General features: G+C 41.1%; 6 protein-coding genes and 1 non-coding gene across 7 annotated transcripts; 4 read left to right on the top strand and 3 right to left on the bottom strand.

Moving 5' to 3' along the window:
* Positions 1–29: 29 nt before the first annotated feature.
* LOC124341450 lies at positions 30–2626 on the top strand. Its single transcript, XM_046794553.1, has 6 exons — positions 30–134; positions 1406–1475; positions 1539–1727; positions 1793–1931; positions 2003–2164; positions 2229–2626. Exons 1-6 carry the CDS (start codon positions 30–32, stop codon positions 2524–2526), a joined length of 963 nt encoding a protein of 320 aa, XP_046650509.1. The 3' UTR covers positions 2527–2626.
* Positions 2627–3736: 1110 nt separating this feature from the next.
* Positions 3737–5391, bottom strand: LOC124341321 (ras-related protein Rab-11A-like). Its single transcript, XM_046794378.1, has 6 exons — positions 5097–5391; positions 4779–4900; positions 4640–4713; positions 4431–4557; positions 4084–4231; positions 3737–3995 (listed from the first exon to the last, which is right to left on the bottom strand). Exons 1-6 carry the CDS (start codon positions 5134–5136, stop codon positions 3859–3861), a joined length of 648 nt encoding a protein of 215 aa, XP_046650334.1. The 5' UTR covers positions 5137–5391; the 3' UTR covers positions 3737–3858.
* A 296-nt stretch (positions 5392–5687) lies between these two features.
* LOC124341414 (ATP synthase lipid-binding protein, mitochondrial-like) lies at positions 5688–6989 on the bottom strand. Its single transcript, XM_046794513.1, has 3 exons — positions 6855–6989; positions 6534–6617; positions 5688–6261 (listed from the first exon to the last, which is right to left on the bottom strand). Exons 2-3 carry the CDS (start codon positions 6573–6575, stop codon positions 5911–5913), a joined length of 393 nt encoding a protein of 130 aa, XP_046650469.1. The 5' UTR covers positions 6576–6617; positions 6855–6989; the 3' UTR covers positions 5688–5910.
* Positions 6990–7627: 638 nt separating this feature from the next.
* On the top strand, positions 7628–9118 carry LOC124341296 (peroxisomal membrane protein 11C-like). The gene is made up of 6 exons (XM_046794342.1): positions 7628–7735; positions 7803–8013; positions 8073–8119; positions 8186–8385; positions 8451–8517; positions 8587–9118. Exons 2-6 carry the CDS (start codon positions 7891–7893, stop codon positions 8852–8854), a joined length of 705 nt encoding a protein of 234 aa, XP_046650298.1. The 5' UTR covers positions 7628–7735; positions 7803–7890; the 3' UTR covers positions 8855–9118.
* A 170-nt stretch (positions 9119–9288) lies between these two features.
* LOC124341640 lies at positions 9289–9428 on the bottom strand. The gene has a single exon (XR_006918556.1). It is a non-coding gene; the product is annotated as a U4 spliceosomal RNA (small nuclear RNA).
* A 297-nt stretch (positions 9429–9725) lies between these two features.
* On the top strand, positions 9726–11567 carry LOC124341431. Its single transcript, XM_046794532.1, has 5 exons — positions 9726–10056; positions 10247–10300; positions 10384–10463; positions 10562–10615; positions 10791–11567. Exons 1-5 carry the CDS (start codon positions 10024–10026, stop codon positions 10912–10914), a joined length of 345 nt encoding a protein of 114 aa, XP_046650488.1. The 5' UTR covers positions 9726–10023; the 3' UTR covers positions 10915–11567.
* A 1399-nt stretch (positions 11568–12966) lies between these two features.
* On the top strand, positions 12967–18173 carry LOC124341311 (acidic phospholipase A2 D-like). Its single transcript, XM_046794365.1, has 5 exons — positions 12967–13833; positions 13909–14245; positions 14898–14949; positions 15068–15125; positions 17592–18173. Exons 1-5 carry the CDS (start codon positions 13770–13772, stop codon positions 17738–17740), a joined length of 660 nt encoding a protein of 219 aa, XP_046650321.1. The 5' UTR covers positions 12967–13769; the 3' UTR covers positions 17741–18173.
* Positions 18174–18530: the final 357 nt, after the last annotated feature.

Here is an 18530-nt window from a genome sequence, read left to right on the forward strand (position 1 = left end):
ACAGCAGGTTCCGCGTCCGGTCGACCACGATGCGGCCCGGTCGCACATCGACTAGATTTTGCAACATTTCGGGAAACGGTTCCGTCGTCGGCGGTTCCACGGCGTTCAATTTGACGTTGGCTCCATGGAAGATGGTTTGCAGTTTGAACAGGTGACACGTCGCCCTCCACCTATTGTAGATCTGGGCGGCATTCAACCGAGTCCAATCGATGTGAGACAATTTGGCATCAATTTTCGGGGCTGCGAGGACAAACAAAAGAGTTGCAAGATGCGCCCGTGCGTGACAATAAACAACATACCTAATGTGACGCCGTGCGACGGCTGTGGAATGCATCGATCTAGATGATAATGTAGATCGGATATGCAGCGAACCAGCAAATTGGCACCCATTCCGGCTAGTCTATCGGTTAATTGCACGGCGGAAATGTGTGGATCGATGGCGATACTTTCCTGCGCCACAATGTCTCCAACATCAAAGCTGCAACCAAGTCACACATTGAATTTTACATTTGCAAGTTAATTGAGGCATTTGGACAAGCGCCATCAGGGCCTCAGAAATAATCAACTGCATTACTGATGGGGCTTAATTCGCATGATTGTCACTCCTGTCTCTGCATCTCCATTCATAACAGCATGAACTACAGGGGCTGCACCTCTCCATCTGGGTAGTATACTGCCGTGGATGTTCAACATTCCCCTGGAAAAATATAAAACACATTTATGTTAAGTGAATTGCAATTTACAATGTTGGACTGGTTCACCTACAGTGGGAAACCATTGATGATTCTTGACGGAATGAGATGTCCAAATGAAGCGACTACCCCAAAGTCCCAGCAATCATTTTGTTTTTCCTTTGGAAGTGGCCAGACTGAGATCGGCAGGTTATGCTGCTTTGCATATTTTGCTACCAAGCAGGGATGGGGCTTAGGGGCTGGAACCACCACAGACAATTCACTGACCATACTTCCATCCTGCCTACATGGAGGCAATTCTTTTACAACTGTTTCATTCAGAAATGTAATATAAAACTGGTTTTTGCAACCATACCGGCATTCACTTACATGGCTCTATGCAGCTCTCCGAGACTCTTTAAGGCGAAACCGTCGGTGCCAAAGAACATAATCTTCCATTTCTTACGACTATTATCAGAACAATATTTTCTGGTTTTCAAAATAAACACATTATTAAACGTTTTAAGGACCAAAGTCCTCACGCTTCTGTAAAACATTTCAACATGTTCCGACAGACCGGCGAAATCGTCTGCTCAGATGGTTTCTATGGCAACAGCTCAAGAGACGTCTGCTGTTCAACGAAAAAAAGTGATCCTTAAAAAATGACGTGTCGTTCCATTCTTTTTTTGTTTCTATCGTCATTAGTCATTAATAACGTATTGGGCAATCTTGAGCAGGTCAGCGATGTAGAACTAGAAAAACTCATTGCCAACGAAAAATTTGTCGTCGCCCTATTTCGTGGCGGTAAGATTTAGATTAAATGTTCCAAGAATGATCGACAGCTAACTTTCTTTCAATCCGTTTTAGAAAGTTGTAAGGACTGCGATGATTTGGAATCACAACTTTCTTCAATAAGGGAAGATCTTGTGGATGCATTAAATGCCTGGGTGGTGAAGGCAGTATCCAGCTCACTTGTGTCCAACTTCACCTCAGGGAAGGAATCGGTCAAACCACTTGTTGTTTACTTCAGACACAGCGTCCCACTTTTATATGATGGTAGGCTTCCGTCATTGCAAAAACTGTCCAACTAAGTGGCTTATCCTAATGGTTTTTATTTTTAGGTCCTTTGAATGATGAAGTTATGTTGGATACATTTATCCAGAATAAAGACCCTGCTGTTAATCATTTAAATGATGATTCCTTTGAGCACTTAACCCAGGCAGCTTCTGGCGCAACAACTGGGGATTGGTTTGTCATGTTGTAAGGAATATTTTTTCTGTACTAGTGTACATGTCCTATCGCTTGATCTGTAAATGTTTTATTTTCATAAGCTACCGAGACGACTGTGAATCCTGCATGAAATTCCAAGCCAAGTGGGAATACATTGCCTCCCAGCTCAAAGGAAGGATCAATTTAGCTAGAGTAAACATTAAGGATGATGGGATCTCAACTGGAAGTCGCTTTGATGTCAGCCAAGTACCTGCATTCCTTTTGTAAGACATTTGACATAATTTATTATTTAAAATTTGATGATAAATTATGTTTTCGTTTATCTAGTTTTCGCCAAGGAAAGATATTTACTTACGATCTCTCTAACCAAGACAGCAAAGCCTTTCAAAATTTTGCGCTGGGATGGTACAAAAATGTTCCGTCCAAGAATGTATCGTCGCCCAAGACACCTTTTGATGAACTAGTTGATCGAGCGGTTTTCACACTCAAAGAAAACCCGTGGATATTACCAGCTGCTGGCGTCACTCTACTCCTTATTCTGATTGCAGTCGGCCTGAACGCATGGAAGAGCTCAAAAACAGTGAAACCGACCAAGACAAAGAAAAGTGTAAAAAAATCTAATTAAACCACGTCAGCATTGTCATGAAAAACATGAGATATCCAGTATGAACTGGATAAGCTGCGCGAAAGGTGCTCCTCGGAATGCACAGTTCCCCAAAAATTCAGTTTTCGCCTTTTTAATTGACTTGACTGCACTAGAAGATTGTTGTAGAGATTTACGTCACGCAGCCCGCGTGATTTGAGTACACTTGGGTCTTTTTTCCTCAGAAATGTCCAATAAGGTTGGTCACAATGGGAAAAAATGTGACTGAGTTGGCCGCAATGACTCTTAGCCACAAAACCTGCAGCGGATTGACGGTTAGCATGATGGCTAGCCGCGATGAGGGAACCTTGGAAACGAATAACATTATTTGTTCAATTTCTCTTTTTCAGTTATACCCAATTTCAAGTGAAATGCTTACTGGTAAATGTTTTTTAAATCACTGTATTTGCAATCTCTTTGCGTATCATGGGAGCACGGAAGGTGGCGAGTGAGAAAACTTACGGGATGGTGTGTGATTTAGGAAACTTTTTGCACTCTTTTTCTTTCTTTCTTTCATCTTTTCATCATCGGTAGGGGATATATATCGCTGTTTATTTCCGGTTATCATTATTGCGTCAAAAGATACTGTTCAAGCAAAAGTGGAATAGACAACCATTTACGGAGACGACACGAAATTTGAAACTGAGAGCCGGGGGGAAAAGAGAGAGAAAAATTCCCGACGCTTTTACACCAAAATATGATAATTTTTCTTTCAATTCGATTTCCTGCTAATCCGAAAAAAGACAGGCACTGCAATCAACAAGAACGGTCAACCCTCCCGTGTTTACCAAAAATTAGAAAATAAAATAAAAAAGGAATTCAACCAGCGCAGGGATTTTTGATGGCGGGAGATGGTTTACTTTATTTCTAAGACGGGAGGAGCATACAATTTCAGCAAAAAAAAAAAAAAAAGTAGAAAGATATATTTAGGAATCGAGAAAGGGAGGGAAATGCTTGAAAACGAAAAGCCGTCTTTTTTAAGTAGCCAGAGGAAGGCCCATCAAACAAGGAGAGTCAAAGAGAGAAACGGCGACCGGAAAAAAGTCCCGAATAACAAGATCACACACGCGCAACACATCGTCGATAGTGAATTTTATTTTTTGTTTTGCTTCTATATGGACACATTAGAGAACATTCATTCCCCTTGCTTTTTCAAAAGTTTCGTTTCTCCAATGCAACACTCCATCAATACAATTTCTTTTCTTTTTTAATTTCTTGTTTTTTTGAAGAGGAATAAAGGTTGAACGATCGGTCGTTTATTGAATAGCGACGATGTCGTTTTTTGTTTTGGACTTTCTGTCTTTTTAGTATCTTTTACGCCTTGCAGCAATTGGATTTACTTCCTGCGTTGGGTTCGGTCGGCGAAATTTGAATAGGACCGGAATTTCCTGGGGGAGAGTCTTCATCCGGGCTGTCGTGCATCGGTCGCTGAGACACGATGCGGTAGATCTCTGAATGTGATACATGTACATAATGGTGAATGGCTATCGCATATGGACCAGGAAATGCAACGAAAGTGGTCATGTTGACATAGCTCACCAGTTAGAATATTATGAAAGGCGGTCTCCACGTTAGTGCAATCCAAAGCCGATGTTTCGATGAACGACAAGCTGTGACGTTCAGCAAATGCTCGAGCTTCGTCCGTAGGAACTGATCGCAAGTGCCGCAAATCAGACTTGTTTCCAACCTGAGAAATTACATCAGACTTTAATACAGAGCCTACTATAGTGGTTACACTGGGAGGAGCAGACACAATGAGTCACCACAGCTGGGCCTTATCAGTCAAATGTAGAGATATTAAAAGACTGATATCCCATTTACTCAACTATGGCATCATGTTGAGGAAACAGATTTTTTATTAATTTAGCAAGCAGAAATTTTCTTACCAACATGATGACAATGTTTTGATCAGCGTGGTCACGAAGTTCTTTCAACCACCTTTCCACATTTTCATATGTCAAATGTTTTGCAATATCATACACTAAGAGGGCACCAACAGCTCCACGATAGTAACTGAATTTATGAAAAGTTGAAACCAATTAACAAGACTTAACCTTTGTGTCATCTGTCATGAGATGAATGAATGAAATCTTACGCAGATGTAATGGCTCGATAACGTTCCTGTCCAGCTGTGTCCCAAATCTGAGCTTTAATTGTCTTTCCATCCACCTTGATGTAGGAAACAAAGAGGTTAAACTCCAACTTTCCTTGTACTGAATAATAATGAAATCAACCTGTATGCTCCTAGTAGCAAACTCCACTCCTATGGTGGACTTGGATTCCAGGTTAAATTCATTTCTAGTAAATCTAGAGAGCAGGTTACTTTTACCGACTCCAGAATCTCCAATCAACACGACTGTAAAATAAGACGAGAAAAGGTTAAGTTACAGGAAATGCGAGATTACCCAACTCGAGAACAGCTGATTAATACGCCTTGTTTTTTGTGTCGTTGACGAGACTTCATAAAACTTGAATTAATGCTAGTTTCACCAATATTTTACAGTCTTCAAATTCTCGCCACGTTATACTATCAAGTCAATTAATTGAAATACCTTTAAAGAGATAATCGTATTCATCGTCTCTGGTGCCCATAGTTGTGTTAAAGAAGGGAGGAATGAAAACTACAAAGCACCTTACTGGTGAACAACTTGACAACGACTGTCTACCGACACCCCCTATGGGAATTTTTTTCAACACTCAAACCCTAGACTCTTTGGTTTCAAAGGGGGGGAATTTATAAAATGTAAATATGACCAACCAATTTCAGATTCGTGTCTAATATTTTTTTCATGCAAAGATGTTATCGCTATATTCGGATAAACTTTCTGTCTTTCTTCGTTAACTCTGGAATTCCTGACCGTTAAATCATTTGTGGGCCACAAAATGGCGTCGATGCCAGATAGAGAGAATACGGCTATTTCATTTTTATTTTTTCATGTATTTAATTTATTTATGTAGTTTAATCAATTTATGTAACGCAATCTTACTTAACTTTAGAACTCTGCTTTTATTTGTTGGGTCTTCTTTAATTACATAATGCACAAGGTCAACGACAAAGGCCAGGTGTTGAGTTCAATTACCAGCTTAGTTTCTGTTCGTACCGTTCGTTCAATAATTAAATTAACTGGTTCTGTTTATAATAATCTCGTTTTTTTCATGTATTCACCAATCTACAGCATCTCGGGTTTTACATCGTTGAAAGTTGTACATATCCCACACACAGCCCCTTGATCGTTACTGATGTTTAACGTAAAATTCCCGATATTACTACAGACTGGGATATGCACTAGACAAATGGAAATTTACTAACATCTTTGAGGGGAAAAGAGTTAACAAGGTGGTGACTTGGCTCTTGTTTTTTATCATTTAGAATGCGAAGAGAAGGAGGAAAGCCATCATGAGACAGAAGAGTCCCATGGCCTCGGACAGGGCGAAACCCAGAATGGCGTAAGAGAAGAGCTGTTGCTTCAGGGATGGGTTGCGGGCATAGCCGATGATGAGCGAGCCGAAGATGCTGCCGATTCCGGCACCAGATCCAGCGACTCCGACGGTGGCAGCTCCAGCACCGATGAACTTGGCGGCAGAGTCAATGTCTCTGGACACAGCTGAGGTCTGGATGGCACGGACGGGGGCAGCCGAAACCAAAGACTGTTCTGAGGGCTTGGCCATCAGAGCACTGCTCACTGGTCGCAGGTACATCTGTGATCGTGGGGCCAACTGCAAAGCAAAACAATAAAGTGATATTAGTGAATTATACCATAGAATCAAGTTGTATAAGCCATCAGCTGTTATCAAAGTAGGACATCAGCTGATCTTCAACTATGGCGTTAAGGTCATTGTACTGGGTACCATTTTACTCAGTTAGCAAAACCAAACCTTTAATGCAATCAAATAATCCTAATTTGCATTTTTAAATGGCCAACCGCCTATCCCTTCTAATACACAGCAAAATGTCCCGTTAAGTAGTTTAAGTGAAACAAAATACTTACAGCGGCGCGAGCAACGGGAGCAACAATCCTGGCACAGTACATTTTGAGAGGTTTTTGGTTGGCTGTGTGTGGACAAAGAAAAACCTATCGGGAGAAAAACACCAAGGAGAAATCGGCCATATTAGTTCCTTTCTCTACCGGCTATGGCGGACACAAAACTTAGTACTAAGTTCAAGCCAACAATTTAACTTATACAAATCACAAATTTCATGAAACAATGAAAGAGATGAATTCGGGGATGCAAGAACAACCGATATTTCAACAAAGAAACCGTAAATAAGGTAGATGAGAGCAGATAATGTTGTGCAACTCTTCACTCACCGGTGTTGAAGTCCTGTGTGCTAGAGTCTCTGTGGCTCAAGTAAAATGGTTAGGCTTGAGGTAAGAAAAAAAGGGGGATGGGAACGAGGGGAAAGGAAGTGACGTCCGACAACGTTGCCGAATCAATAGATTTGGAACGGTGCCGAGAGACAAAAATAACTTCTTTGGCTTAAAGTGCATACTTTGCAAGATGTGCCTAATGCAGAGCAATATTTTCAAAGGAATATAAAATTATAAAATTATTCTTTTTTCTGTATGCCCTTAAAAAGTCATTGATTTTACCCTATCAGACATATTTGAGATTACTCTTTTACAAATCTCCATCGAAGATTATGGATTATTAGTTGTTAATTGTGCTTCCATAGCCTTAGTCGCAAGAAAGACACAATTATTTGACTAATTCGAGTGTTAGTCTAAAAGATGATTTTTTTATCTTAAAGTCAGAATATATTGGAATCTCATCAGGAAAAATCATTCGGAATTTAATCAGAATCCAAGTCACGAGGTTTTTCGGTACAAAGATCAAGGCCCATACAAATGAATAAGGTGCACAACGTTGAAAGGTTCACGAAAAAAAAATCTTCAGAAAGCTCTTTAAAAATCTTATTTTCGTATGGCAGATTTTAAAAAGCGACGTTATACGATACTTATACCACTTACCAACCTTGTAAATAAAATAAAAATAAACAAAAAGTCTTCGAAATTTCAATTTCCTGCAAAAAATCAGCGATTATTCAGCGTAGTAACACGAAAATAAGGAATTGCAACCTTGAATTACCTGAGCAGTTTTTAAATGTCCGACTAGATGACGCTGCAGTGTTACCTGATGATAAATACAACAACCGCTGACGGACAACAAATCAGCAATTCTGTAACCTTTGGTAACTTGATAAATAAAATAATACATACATAGAAGCTGCTGTAACCTTGATAAAAATTACAACAGAGAACACAGGCTTCTAGATTTTGCTGAGCGTGCAAGACGTCTGAAAAATTTTGTTTCGTCAGTCGTCAACAGTTCCATGCCGACAGCAGAATGGATGGGCTTTCTTTACAAATTGCTTTGCGGAAATGGTGCGAACTTTTGGATGCCCACGCAGGAAGAGACAAAATCTTGAGGATAACTGGATACATCTGCACTTTGCTGTCAGACCTTCCTGTAACTAATCTGTTTCATCAATTTTTGTCTAGCATCACTTAAATGTCTTTTAAATACAGGGTACTAGAAACACTCCACTGGCCAAGAAGTTCCTCACAGTAGGCAGGTGAAAAAAAAAATTATCTAAATTCATTTACCCACAACAACAACTTAATGCAAAAATTTAAAACAGGCAGATAAGTAACAGTCGGACAATCAACAGGCTTTTTGATGATCTGCCAATGCTCAATCGCACACTAAGTTATGGGATTGGTTCCAGTGAAAAAGACCAAATCATCCGAATCTCCAACCTTATATCAAATGTCATCAACACCTGCTATTATCCACTCGAACATTTGGCATGGTTCGGAGATCAACAAGTTTTAGCAGTTGGTAAACAAGGCATATGTAATTGGTGAAAGCTTTCTCGAAACAATAATTCAATCAATTCCTTTTAGAAAGTAAAACTTTCTGGAGAGGTGTTTCCTACTGTTGGGCATCAACTATGTACCTGGCCATTGTGAGGTATAAAGTGAAGAAACCAAAACACTGAGCGAGAACAGTTCCAATGCTAATAATTGTCTGAATTCTTAGGACTGTAAGAACCATATCCATGCTAATACAGCACAGGCGGCACACTTTGCATTCTGGGAAGCCATCGGACAGTGATGTCATGAAATTTCGACGCGGGATGTTGCAGGAATTATTGTCACTCATACAACAGATGTCTGATATGGGCGTAGCAGTCAATTCCATCCCAGGGTTCTTGTGGGGAGGCAAGCTTAAGCCTCGACACATTGGCATCCTCGGGATCGTGTCGACCTTCATTTCATTAGCCAAACTACTCCGTTTAGTGCCTTAAAATTTGTGCAGTTTTAGTTTTGGGGCTCGTTTTGTTTTGCGTCACGAAACGCGGTTAGACTACGTACGAATAGCACGGTGGGTGGACCTTATTCCCAACGTTGTTAAGAGGATATTAAACAATTTACCTTTGAGCTTCCTTCGATACTTTATTAGTGGAGAGAAATGCAAAATATTTTGCAATATTGTTTCATGTGATATGCTAGGGTAATTCTATCATATGGTGACGTTTTTTGCAATCAAAATACAACTAGTTAAATTTGGATTGAAATGTGTCGACTTATTTGATCCGCTTGATTTGTTTAATTGACACATTTTATTGCACAACATGAATCGGTTATTCTACAACATTACCCTTCATGCTTATCACAACATATACATGTGAGAGATTTTGTCTACTCATGCTTTCGAATCATTTATTTTATTTGTTAACCGTCCCTTAGGGACCTTCAAAAATTGCCGTTGACAATGATGTTTCACACTATCAAGGCGGGGTATTGGTTAAAGTTTTCAACTAGCAATAATCGCACCTCGGGAGACCCTCATCGGTTACGATATTGCCACTGCGCAAAGCTAAAGAAGAAGCAGTTCATAATAAAACTTATACACTTTCCAAGACGAAACTACCTTTGTGAAATACCAAGTAACTAACAACACCGTTGTGATCAACATTGACGTTTTTGTAAAATAAAATAAAACGATGGCCAAGTAATTAACTCAACCAACAAAGCTCATGTAATCAAATTGTAAATAGTTGCGCTATGCGGTTGCAATAAATCGTTTTGTTAGATAAACTTTCGTTTACTGCCGAGCATTCGTCGACTCCGCTGCTCAGTGTGTAGCCTGGGGGCTAGAGAAGGGTGGTGTGTGTGTGTGTGTGTGGATCCACCCGTGCTCGGCGCGCACGCTTCGAAACCGATGGGCGTCTAATCTATTTCCCTCGGTAAATTCATCTCTATGAGCCTGTTTTTTCGATAGTAATGGCCAAATTGGACAAAAGTAGCTGTAACAACAGTTTTCCATGACTGAGAAAGGGTCAATTTGGTCAAGAAGAAACAAAAACCGAATAAAACTCGGTCGTTTGTTTATGCCACAACTGCTGTGCCCGACTCGTCTATGTGCTGACAGTTTGTTTGATCGATAGATCAGCGAGCATAACATATCGAGACCATGTCGGACCAGAAGGAAATCTATCAGCTCCTCGTAAGTTCTTGTAAATTCACTTGTAAAAAAATAAAACTACTTTCCGAAAATAATTGCAAATCGAATGGTTGTCGTCGAGAAATTCAATCGGTCACGTCATTCGATTAAAAATCCCTCAGCTCAATCCCATTTTTGAAAATGAAAACACTACTACACATTTGTTTGTTTGCATTTGGATTTTCCCGGACAGCAACTGCTGAGGAAAGAGCGGCAGAACCAATCGGAAAAAGCCCGACTCGCCAAGGTGAGTTTTAAAAAACTCTTTCTTTATATTTCTTATATCTCACCTTTTATATAATTCATTCGCTTTTGGCCATATTATAATAGCGGCTGGAGTCTTTACGCGACGAAAACCTCCGCCTGTTGACCGAGATCGGCCACTGCCGCAACAACGTCGAGAATTTACGGTGAATCAAGACTTTTGATTGAATTGTTATAATAGTCGTAGGGTTCAAAGAATTTATAAACGATCCGCTTTTTTCTTTATAAATTGGTTGCCGAATAGGAAACTGCTGGCTAACGACGATCAAAAGGCCTACAGTCACTACATTCACCAGAGGTTCGAATCGATTATCATTGTGAATAGAATAGATAATCTAACATAGCGAGAGAGAGAGAGAGAGAGAGATTTCGTGGGGTTCTAAGGGCATTGTCTCTTTTCTTTTACTTTTGATTCTTTCTTGCGATGGCAATTGGATTTGAAACTTGGCGGGGGTTGGCTGTGGCGGTTCAAGGGAGAAGATGCTGCACCAGCGGCAGCAATTGCGTGAGAAACGAGCCGATCAGCGCAAACTGGTGGACGAATTGGATCAACGCTTCGAGCGTCTCCAATTGGCCACTTTCCCCGTTTTCTCCTAATCAGCTGCTGACGCCATCCATCCACCAGCAAGAAGAAAAAAAAGAGGACAGACCGACTGACTGACTATATACTCCGATGAATGCCGCCATGATCGAAACGCAATTATATAACCTCGACCTCTGCTGGATCCGTCATTTCTGTTTTCTCTTTAGTATAAATTGTATTAGCATCAGACTGTCCAATTTGCCTACCATATCTATTTTGGATTTTTGGATTGCAATTATTGTTTCTTCTCTATTCTCAATTGTTGGCTTATTCGTCTAACAATAATTCACGTCATGATGGCCAACGAAAATGTCTAACCTCACCACCCGAATAATGATCTATAGTATGTACTGTGTGTCGAGTGTCGTGTGCTGTACACTGTACAAGAGTCTCAAGGAGAGAAAATAAGAGAAAATCCTATACGTGTTGTCTCTTCAAATGATGATGCTCTCACCATCTTTTTTCTTTCTTTTTCTTTTTCTTTATTATTTGACATGATTTTCCCCCATCGTCCGTACTTGGATGTGATGGGCCGTCCATTCTCTTTGTGATTGTCCGCCGGCCCGTAATGAGATTCGCGTAGAGCTCCAGATGAATAAAATAAAGAAAAAGAATCACCCGAAAAATTTCCCTCTATCCGTCAAATAGCCCGGCACTTTCTCCCGCCTGACCAACAGCAGCAGCATCGGCGGGAAATTCAAAATTTAATTCATTCATTCACATTATATGCGTGAACTCGTTGAACCTTAAAAGAAAAATCAGAATCAACTTGACCAGAGGAGTAGACCAACAAATTGTGACACAGAATGAAATGGAAACAAACTCCAAAAATAAAAATAATTGTACTATAAGGAGAGAGAGAGATGAATATAAAGCCGCAAGAGGAAAGAAGAAAAAAATGAAATAAATTAAGAATTCACGCTCGTGCGCTTTCACTCTGGCAGGGCAAGCGCGTGCCTGCACATATAAAAGAAATCAAATCAAATCTCACTGGCATCTACGACGTTCATTTCTCCTTTGGTGAAAAAAGTTAGAGTCAGTTATCGAGGATGGGACGTAATTACGACACGACAGCATTCCATTGAAGGTCACGTCATTTTTCCTCCCTGGAAAAAAATCTATAGACTGGCGAGATGGCCTTCAAAAACCATCAAGTGTTGACCTTTCCGGTCGGATGGGCATCTCCACCGCGGCCGCGCTTGAGATGACGTCCATCCAGCGCCAGCTAGCGCCGAGTTAATATAAAATCTACCGGTTGTATAATATAATAATGTAGTAGTGGCGTATTATCGCTCACGCCCGCTGGAAATGGAGAGAAAGTGCTACCTCGTTTTCTCCTATAACATCATCCCAGCATTGCTGCTGTATATACACCGCTCCTGCCGACCATGATCATCAGCAGCGAGTATAACGGCCGTATCATCCGATACCAAACGTGGCTATAATCTTTGAGATGATGAGAGAAAAAGGAAAAGAAAAGAAAAAAAGAAATAAATAAAGTCTCCGTGTTTTTTCTCTATAGCTGCATGGTCACACGTAAGGAAAGAAAAAGGAAAGGACGAAGGAAAAAATCAAATATAAAAATCTAGAGAGACGCCGAAGAAAGTGAAGGTTGTGCGTGCCGTGCTGTGCTAGTCGTCGCGTCATCACTTTCTAACGCGCTGGGAAGAGCTCGAGCCACTCTCTTTCGTCTATATTTCACGTTGGACTATTATTCGGGATATGTTATTCGTCCTACTATATCTGACTATATGAGCATTTTCGAAAAGCGGTTTGAACTCGGCGCCCTTTGCGACCTTGAAATAGCTCTTTCATTTCCAAATGAAACCAGGTGATGTGTAGTCCCTCCTTGTTGTTGGAATGGGCGGCCACCTTAGCCCCACAATAACTGCTGGACGAAAGTGAAAATGGGTTCCGACCGCTGCTGTGCTGTGTGCAGCCTAGAAAATTGTCCGTTGTGCTGTTCCTTTTTTTATTATTATTTAGAAAAGGTTTAGACTAGGCGGTGGTGGTGGTGGTTGGCATAGAGAGGAAAGAGGCGGAGTCTTCTGGCCGTTGGGTAAAAGAACCCAGCAAGAAGAAAAATATCCCACCTCCTACTTCTTCTTCTTCTTCTTCTTCTTCTTGGCTTTTACTTTGTGTTCATGATAAGTTCACGCTGCCAAGGCGAGCCGGACGGCAGTTTTGCATCGTCCATCGTCCACAACGAACCAACTCGTTTAGCGCCCCCGTCGTCGCAAATCAACTCTCCATTATTTCCCAGGATATTCAAATACATTCGACGCCAATTGTTTGGTTTTTGTTTTTCTTCGCCAGTTTAGTGAAATAATAATAAACGAGTGGAAAAACTTGTTGGCCGGCCGACCGACAATCGAGTTGTTTGGTGTGTGGTGGTGGTGGTTTTTCTTCCAGTTGTCTCGGTGAATTCGCCCAGTGAATTTAATAGACACACATTCGAAATTTAAAGAAAAATAGAAACCGCCAATCAATAACGAGAGTCCATCATCATCCAATTGAATCATGATGAACAGGACGTGAAAGTATAATCAATATTTATTATCTAATAATATTGAGTGATATTCCCCAGCGCATGTATACCTCGTCATCATTTTTGGCTGTAACCGGATGAGTTGACACAAATCATCGTCGTCGCCCGTCGTCGTATTAGTTTTTGATTCCTTGTTTGTTTTTGATTATTATTACGCGCGGACAACCGGACGTTTCAATCAACTGCGCCTTTCGTGTGCTGTGTGTGATCAACAAGCGCGTGATTCTCTCTCATGCCTTTATTGACTGGCGTTTCTTCTTCTTCTTCCTCTTCCTCTTCTTCTCCTTCCGGTTATTCCGCATTCACGCCAGCAAACGCGCTATGCTCTGCCCGTGGGATCGGAGTCGCTGCTGCTGGAGGATCCTGCTGGCTCAAATCACGTTCGGTATTTACTAATTCATTGACCTAAATTGAAGCCTTTTTCTCATTTAAGTCATTTGGAACATTCCATTTTGTGCAGTTACTGTGGCCATGTGCCAGCAATCGATGGACACGAGCCAATACGTGATGGGCAGCAGCTCTGCATCAGCCGTGAACGAATCGTCCAGCAACTGGATGGGCGTGAGGGGCGAGAGGTCGACGGGATCGGACGAGGTGATGACGTCCATGGCCCTGGTCCAGTCCAGGAGGAAAAGTGACAGCAGCAGCGGGAGCGGGAGCGGACGAACGAAGCGGGACATTTTCCACTTGTACAACATGATGAGCTGCACGACGCGATGCGATCCACTTTCCTACAAAGGTTACGGCTGTTATTGCGGCTTTCTCGGCTCCGGGCTCACCGTCGACGCCATCGACAGGTAATACAGGCGATAGACACATTTGCATATTATTATGAATAATATATAATATGTGCATGTGTACATATAGGCTTATGGTTCAATTGTCTGTCTGTAGACTGTAGAGAGAGATTATTTTTAGTGCGCAACAACTAATCATTGACTTGGCGCCATTATTTTTTAAATCGACCGCGCAATTGTTTTCTCTTTTCTCCAGCATGTTTTAACTCGGGGCCATTATTATTTTTCTGTTGCGCGATCTCTTGTGTGTACTGACTGTGTGCAGGTCCGGCGACCAATTACCGGTAATTGTTTCTTATTGTTATTTCGACATTGGAATCCAACAGTTTCACTGTTTTTGTTAGATAGTACAGCTCAGGTCTTATAAAAATATCGCTTCTGGGATTATTATTGAAAGTCATTTCGCCAAATTTTATTTTTTATTTGGCCAGCCATGGCCTCAAAACTTTTGTTGTTGTCCGTTGTGTGTGTGCCGATTTTGTGCGCTCGTGTCTTTAGAAATTTTGTCGAGAGAGAGAAACACTTTCACAGGTGTTAAACACTGACATTTTCACTCTCCTTTGTTGTTGTTGTTGTTTCCATTTTTTTTTTCTCCCCCCGTTCGCTTCTTCAACGGCCCGGCAAATTTCCACACGACGCCCAACAAAAAAAGGTGTTGCAAAAAACACGATTTTTGCTACGGAGCAACTCCTTGCCGCCACCAGGTAATTCCCCGTTCAACTCCTTTCCATTCAAACTATTCAATTATAGGCAACCATTGTTGAATTATATTTCCCTTTGAATGTTTATTATGACATGGTCAAAACCCTGGCCGGCCGGCAGTCGCTGATCTACTTTGTTCCGTACAAATGGAAGTGCAACGGCGGACATCCTTACTGCGGTAACTATTAATGTGCCACTTTTTAGTATTTCTCTCTTGTTTAATTCATTCATGGACACACAACTAATTGAATGGACGACTCTTTCATGACCGACCGACTCACTTTTCCTTGTTATAGCCGATGCTGATGTCATGTCCAACTTCTTTTTAATATAGTCAATAATGTAGGTTAAAAGTCTTATCCGTTTTTTCTTGGGATTCAAAGTTGTTTCGTCGGACCTTTCACTCTCACATGACCAGGCGAAAACAAAAAACAAAACCAAACATAAAAGAGCAGAGAATTATAATAATAAAGGGGCGCCTGTGTATAGTACCTGCTATTTCTGCTCGGCACCGTTTCTCCCCCTCTAGCGTCTCGTCCTTCACACTCGTTCATCCGCTGTGGGTGAAAATTCGATTTCACATGTCCTTCTCTTTCTTCCTATTATTTTTGCATTTTCGTCGTAACGGTAATAGAACAGAGCCCGCGAAATTTTGAAATTCCTCTTTGAAGGTTGGACATGACTCTATGCACACACAAGAGACAAGTTCATCGGTGAAAGTGGCATTTCTGCTGATGATGATTCGTTTTACACCTGTACATTATCACGCCCGCATATGCTGGTCGACCAGTCCATTATATAGCGACTTTTTCTCTCTATCTTTTTTTTATTTATTTTTTACCGAAGAAAGTTGATGTTACATAAGTTGGAACTCTGTGTGTATTTAGTGATGGCCGTTTATTGACTCGTACCAATGTGCCCATGGCCAGTGAAAGTGGATCGCGGACGTGAAGACATGTCCAAGTGCGTGTGTGAGAAAAAACAAACAAACATTTTCCCATTTATTTCTCTTTCGTTATTTATATTGGAAAAAAGAATAATCAATTTTCCGGTGCGGACCGACCATTTTATTTTATTTTTCTCCACTATGTGTATGCCTTACATACTAAAAGGGGGGAGGGAAATATAAATTTCTCTCGTCCCGCAGTCAACTTTCTCTGATGCAGCGAATGCCAAAACCTTTTTTTCTTTTTCTTTTTCATTCACGTTTGGTCATTTTGTTTTTTGTTTTCTGTTTATAAAGTTACGTGATTTTTTTTTTTTTAAGGAGGAAATAATGCAGCGCGGTGATGGTTTTATTTGATTAAGAGTTGGCGCTGGGAGATTGATGGGGATAAGAGGCTTCTTCTTCTTCATCTGAATGTTTTAACGAGAGTCAAATTTTGAGTTGAGAAAGTAGGGCCCGGGCCCTTTCATCGCACCGTCGTCCTCCATTGATCTTTTCTCTTCTTATTCTTTGATTCTTTTATTCACAACAAAAGAAAGAAGAAGTGGGCATGTACACAGACACTCTCCTCTTCTTCTTCTTCTTCCTATTATTAACATTTGCATGCTGCTGCTCTTTGGCCCTTTTTGATTCGAAAGAAAAGTGAACTTTCCCCTGGCGATTGTCGTAACGATTCGGCAGCTCGGCTCCTTCATTTTCCCGATTGTTGCCGCTTGAATTCGCCCGGCCAAATGAAAGAAAAAAAAAGGGAAAAGTGTGCGGTGTATATCACACGCAGTTTGTGCCATCATTGTTAGACCGATGACAAGAATTGAACAGTGAAAGTTTTCTTTTTTTTTCAGGCGAACAAGAAGAAAATAATTTTTAAAGCTTCGACCGACCGGAACCTGACAAATTCTAAAAAAAAGGTGTTATTTATTAAAGAATAGCGTCATCATCTCTCAATCAATTGGAATAAATTATATTGATAGTTTTGGTGAAGGGGGTTGTGACTATTTGGGGTCAAGGTTTTTTTCTTCTTCTTTTTTCGAATTCACTTATTCCAGGGTTTTATATTCCCCCCCGAAAAACGACTGCGATTAGCAACTCAATCCCCTCGCTCTATCCGCACCTTTTCCCTTCTGCCACACGTTTCTCTCCTCCATTGGATAGAAAAACATCGGAGAGCAAAAGTGACAGTTCAGGTAGAAAGGGGTTTAGATTCCATTTGTTTTCTTTTACGACGACCTGTCCTTAACAACAACCCTTATGTTGTTGTTGTTGTTGTACAGTCTAATCATCGCCAAAAAAGAAGAAGAAAAATGTGTTCGCGTGTTTGTTATGATGGATCGATCCGTGTGGAAGGGAAAACTTTTTTCCGGGGGTATAGTAGATACTTTTGTGTGTGCTGTGTCATTTTTCTAGCGTGCAGACGGGATCACTTTCACTCGACCATGACGACACATCGCACACTCGTGAAATATTATTACGCACACGCGACCGACGTTTTTCCTTCTTCCTGTCTGCTACGCGCCACTAGCAGCAACGACACGGAAAGGGAAAGTCTCTCACGAATTCACGCCGGCCGACGACGACCGTCCGCAATTTTTTTATCCGTCGTCGTTTTGTCTTTTGAATTGATTACAGGATTATGAGAGAAAATAAGGCTATAGCGCGCCATTAATAAAAGTTAACAATTTGATTCATTGATTCAATTAGTCACGGGATACGGGCAAATGAAGGCGGGCGACATTTGCGCCCATCACCTGTGCGAGTGCGACCGACAGTTCGCCGAGTGCATCCGCCATTATCCGTGTCCGGCCAAGAAGACGACCTGCCCGTCCAATCCGCTCAGAAGTCTTGGCTGATATCCTTCCAGAAGAAAACAATTATTATTTTTTTAAATAAAAGGCCAAAACTATAAAAAAAAACATTTTGAATTCATCTTTTCTAATTAAAAAAGAAATTGCATTTTTCAAACGACTTGAAATTTCCAGATTTTTGTTCCCCCCCCCCCTCCCCCTTCGTACGTGAATGTATGTGAAACTTATTGACTGTTTGAGTGCCTTTATTATTTCCACGTTCCACCCCGCAATCAGCTTATAATCTATAATTGACTTCCACTTCATCATTATTTGGTTCTCGTGTTCGGAAACATAGCACTGCCCCTCCACACACACACACACCATCAAGTGCTCGACTGCCTGCATAATCTTTGATCACCGTTTTGTCAATTTCCCATATCGCTAATTTCACACTTTTTTAAAAAGATTGCAATCAAATATACACAATGAACTGATACATATCCAACTAGTCGTAGTATTATAATAGCTTGGTCAATTATTCTGTCAAGTTGTTCTTTACCAGCGGCTAAATGAGCCGTCAGATGTGATGTGATGTCCGCCCAATGTCGAGGCCATTTGAGGGAAAGAAAAGAAAAGAAAACCAAAAATTTCGTTTTCTAGAGGGTCCGGATGAAATGGAAAGTGAAAGTCCTTGAAGAGAAAAACAAAGGTCCATCTTCGTCCCTATACATGCACAGACACCGGTGCTGCTGTCTATTAAACCGTCGTGTCTACCTGCCGTATAGAGCGCACCTATGGGGATGAGAGAGGTGCAGCCGAGAGTCAAGGCAACTCACATCCTTCATCCCCTCCC

This window comes from Daphnia pulicaria, chromosome 5, assembly GCF_021234035.1.
Source record: "Daphnia pulicaria isolate SC F1-1A chromosome 5, SC_F0-13Bv2, whole genome shotgun sequence".
NCBI lineage: Eukaryota > Metazoa > Arthropoda > Branchiopoda > Diplostraca > Daphniidae > Daphnia > Daphnia pulicaria.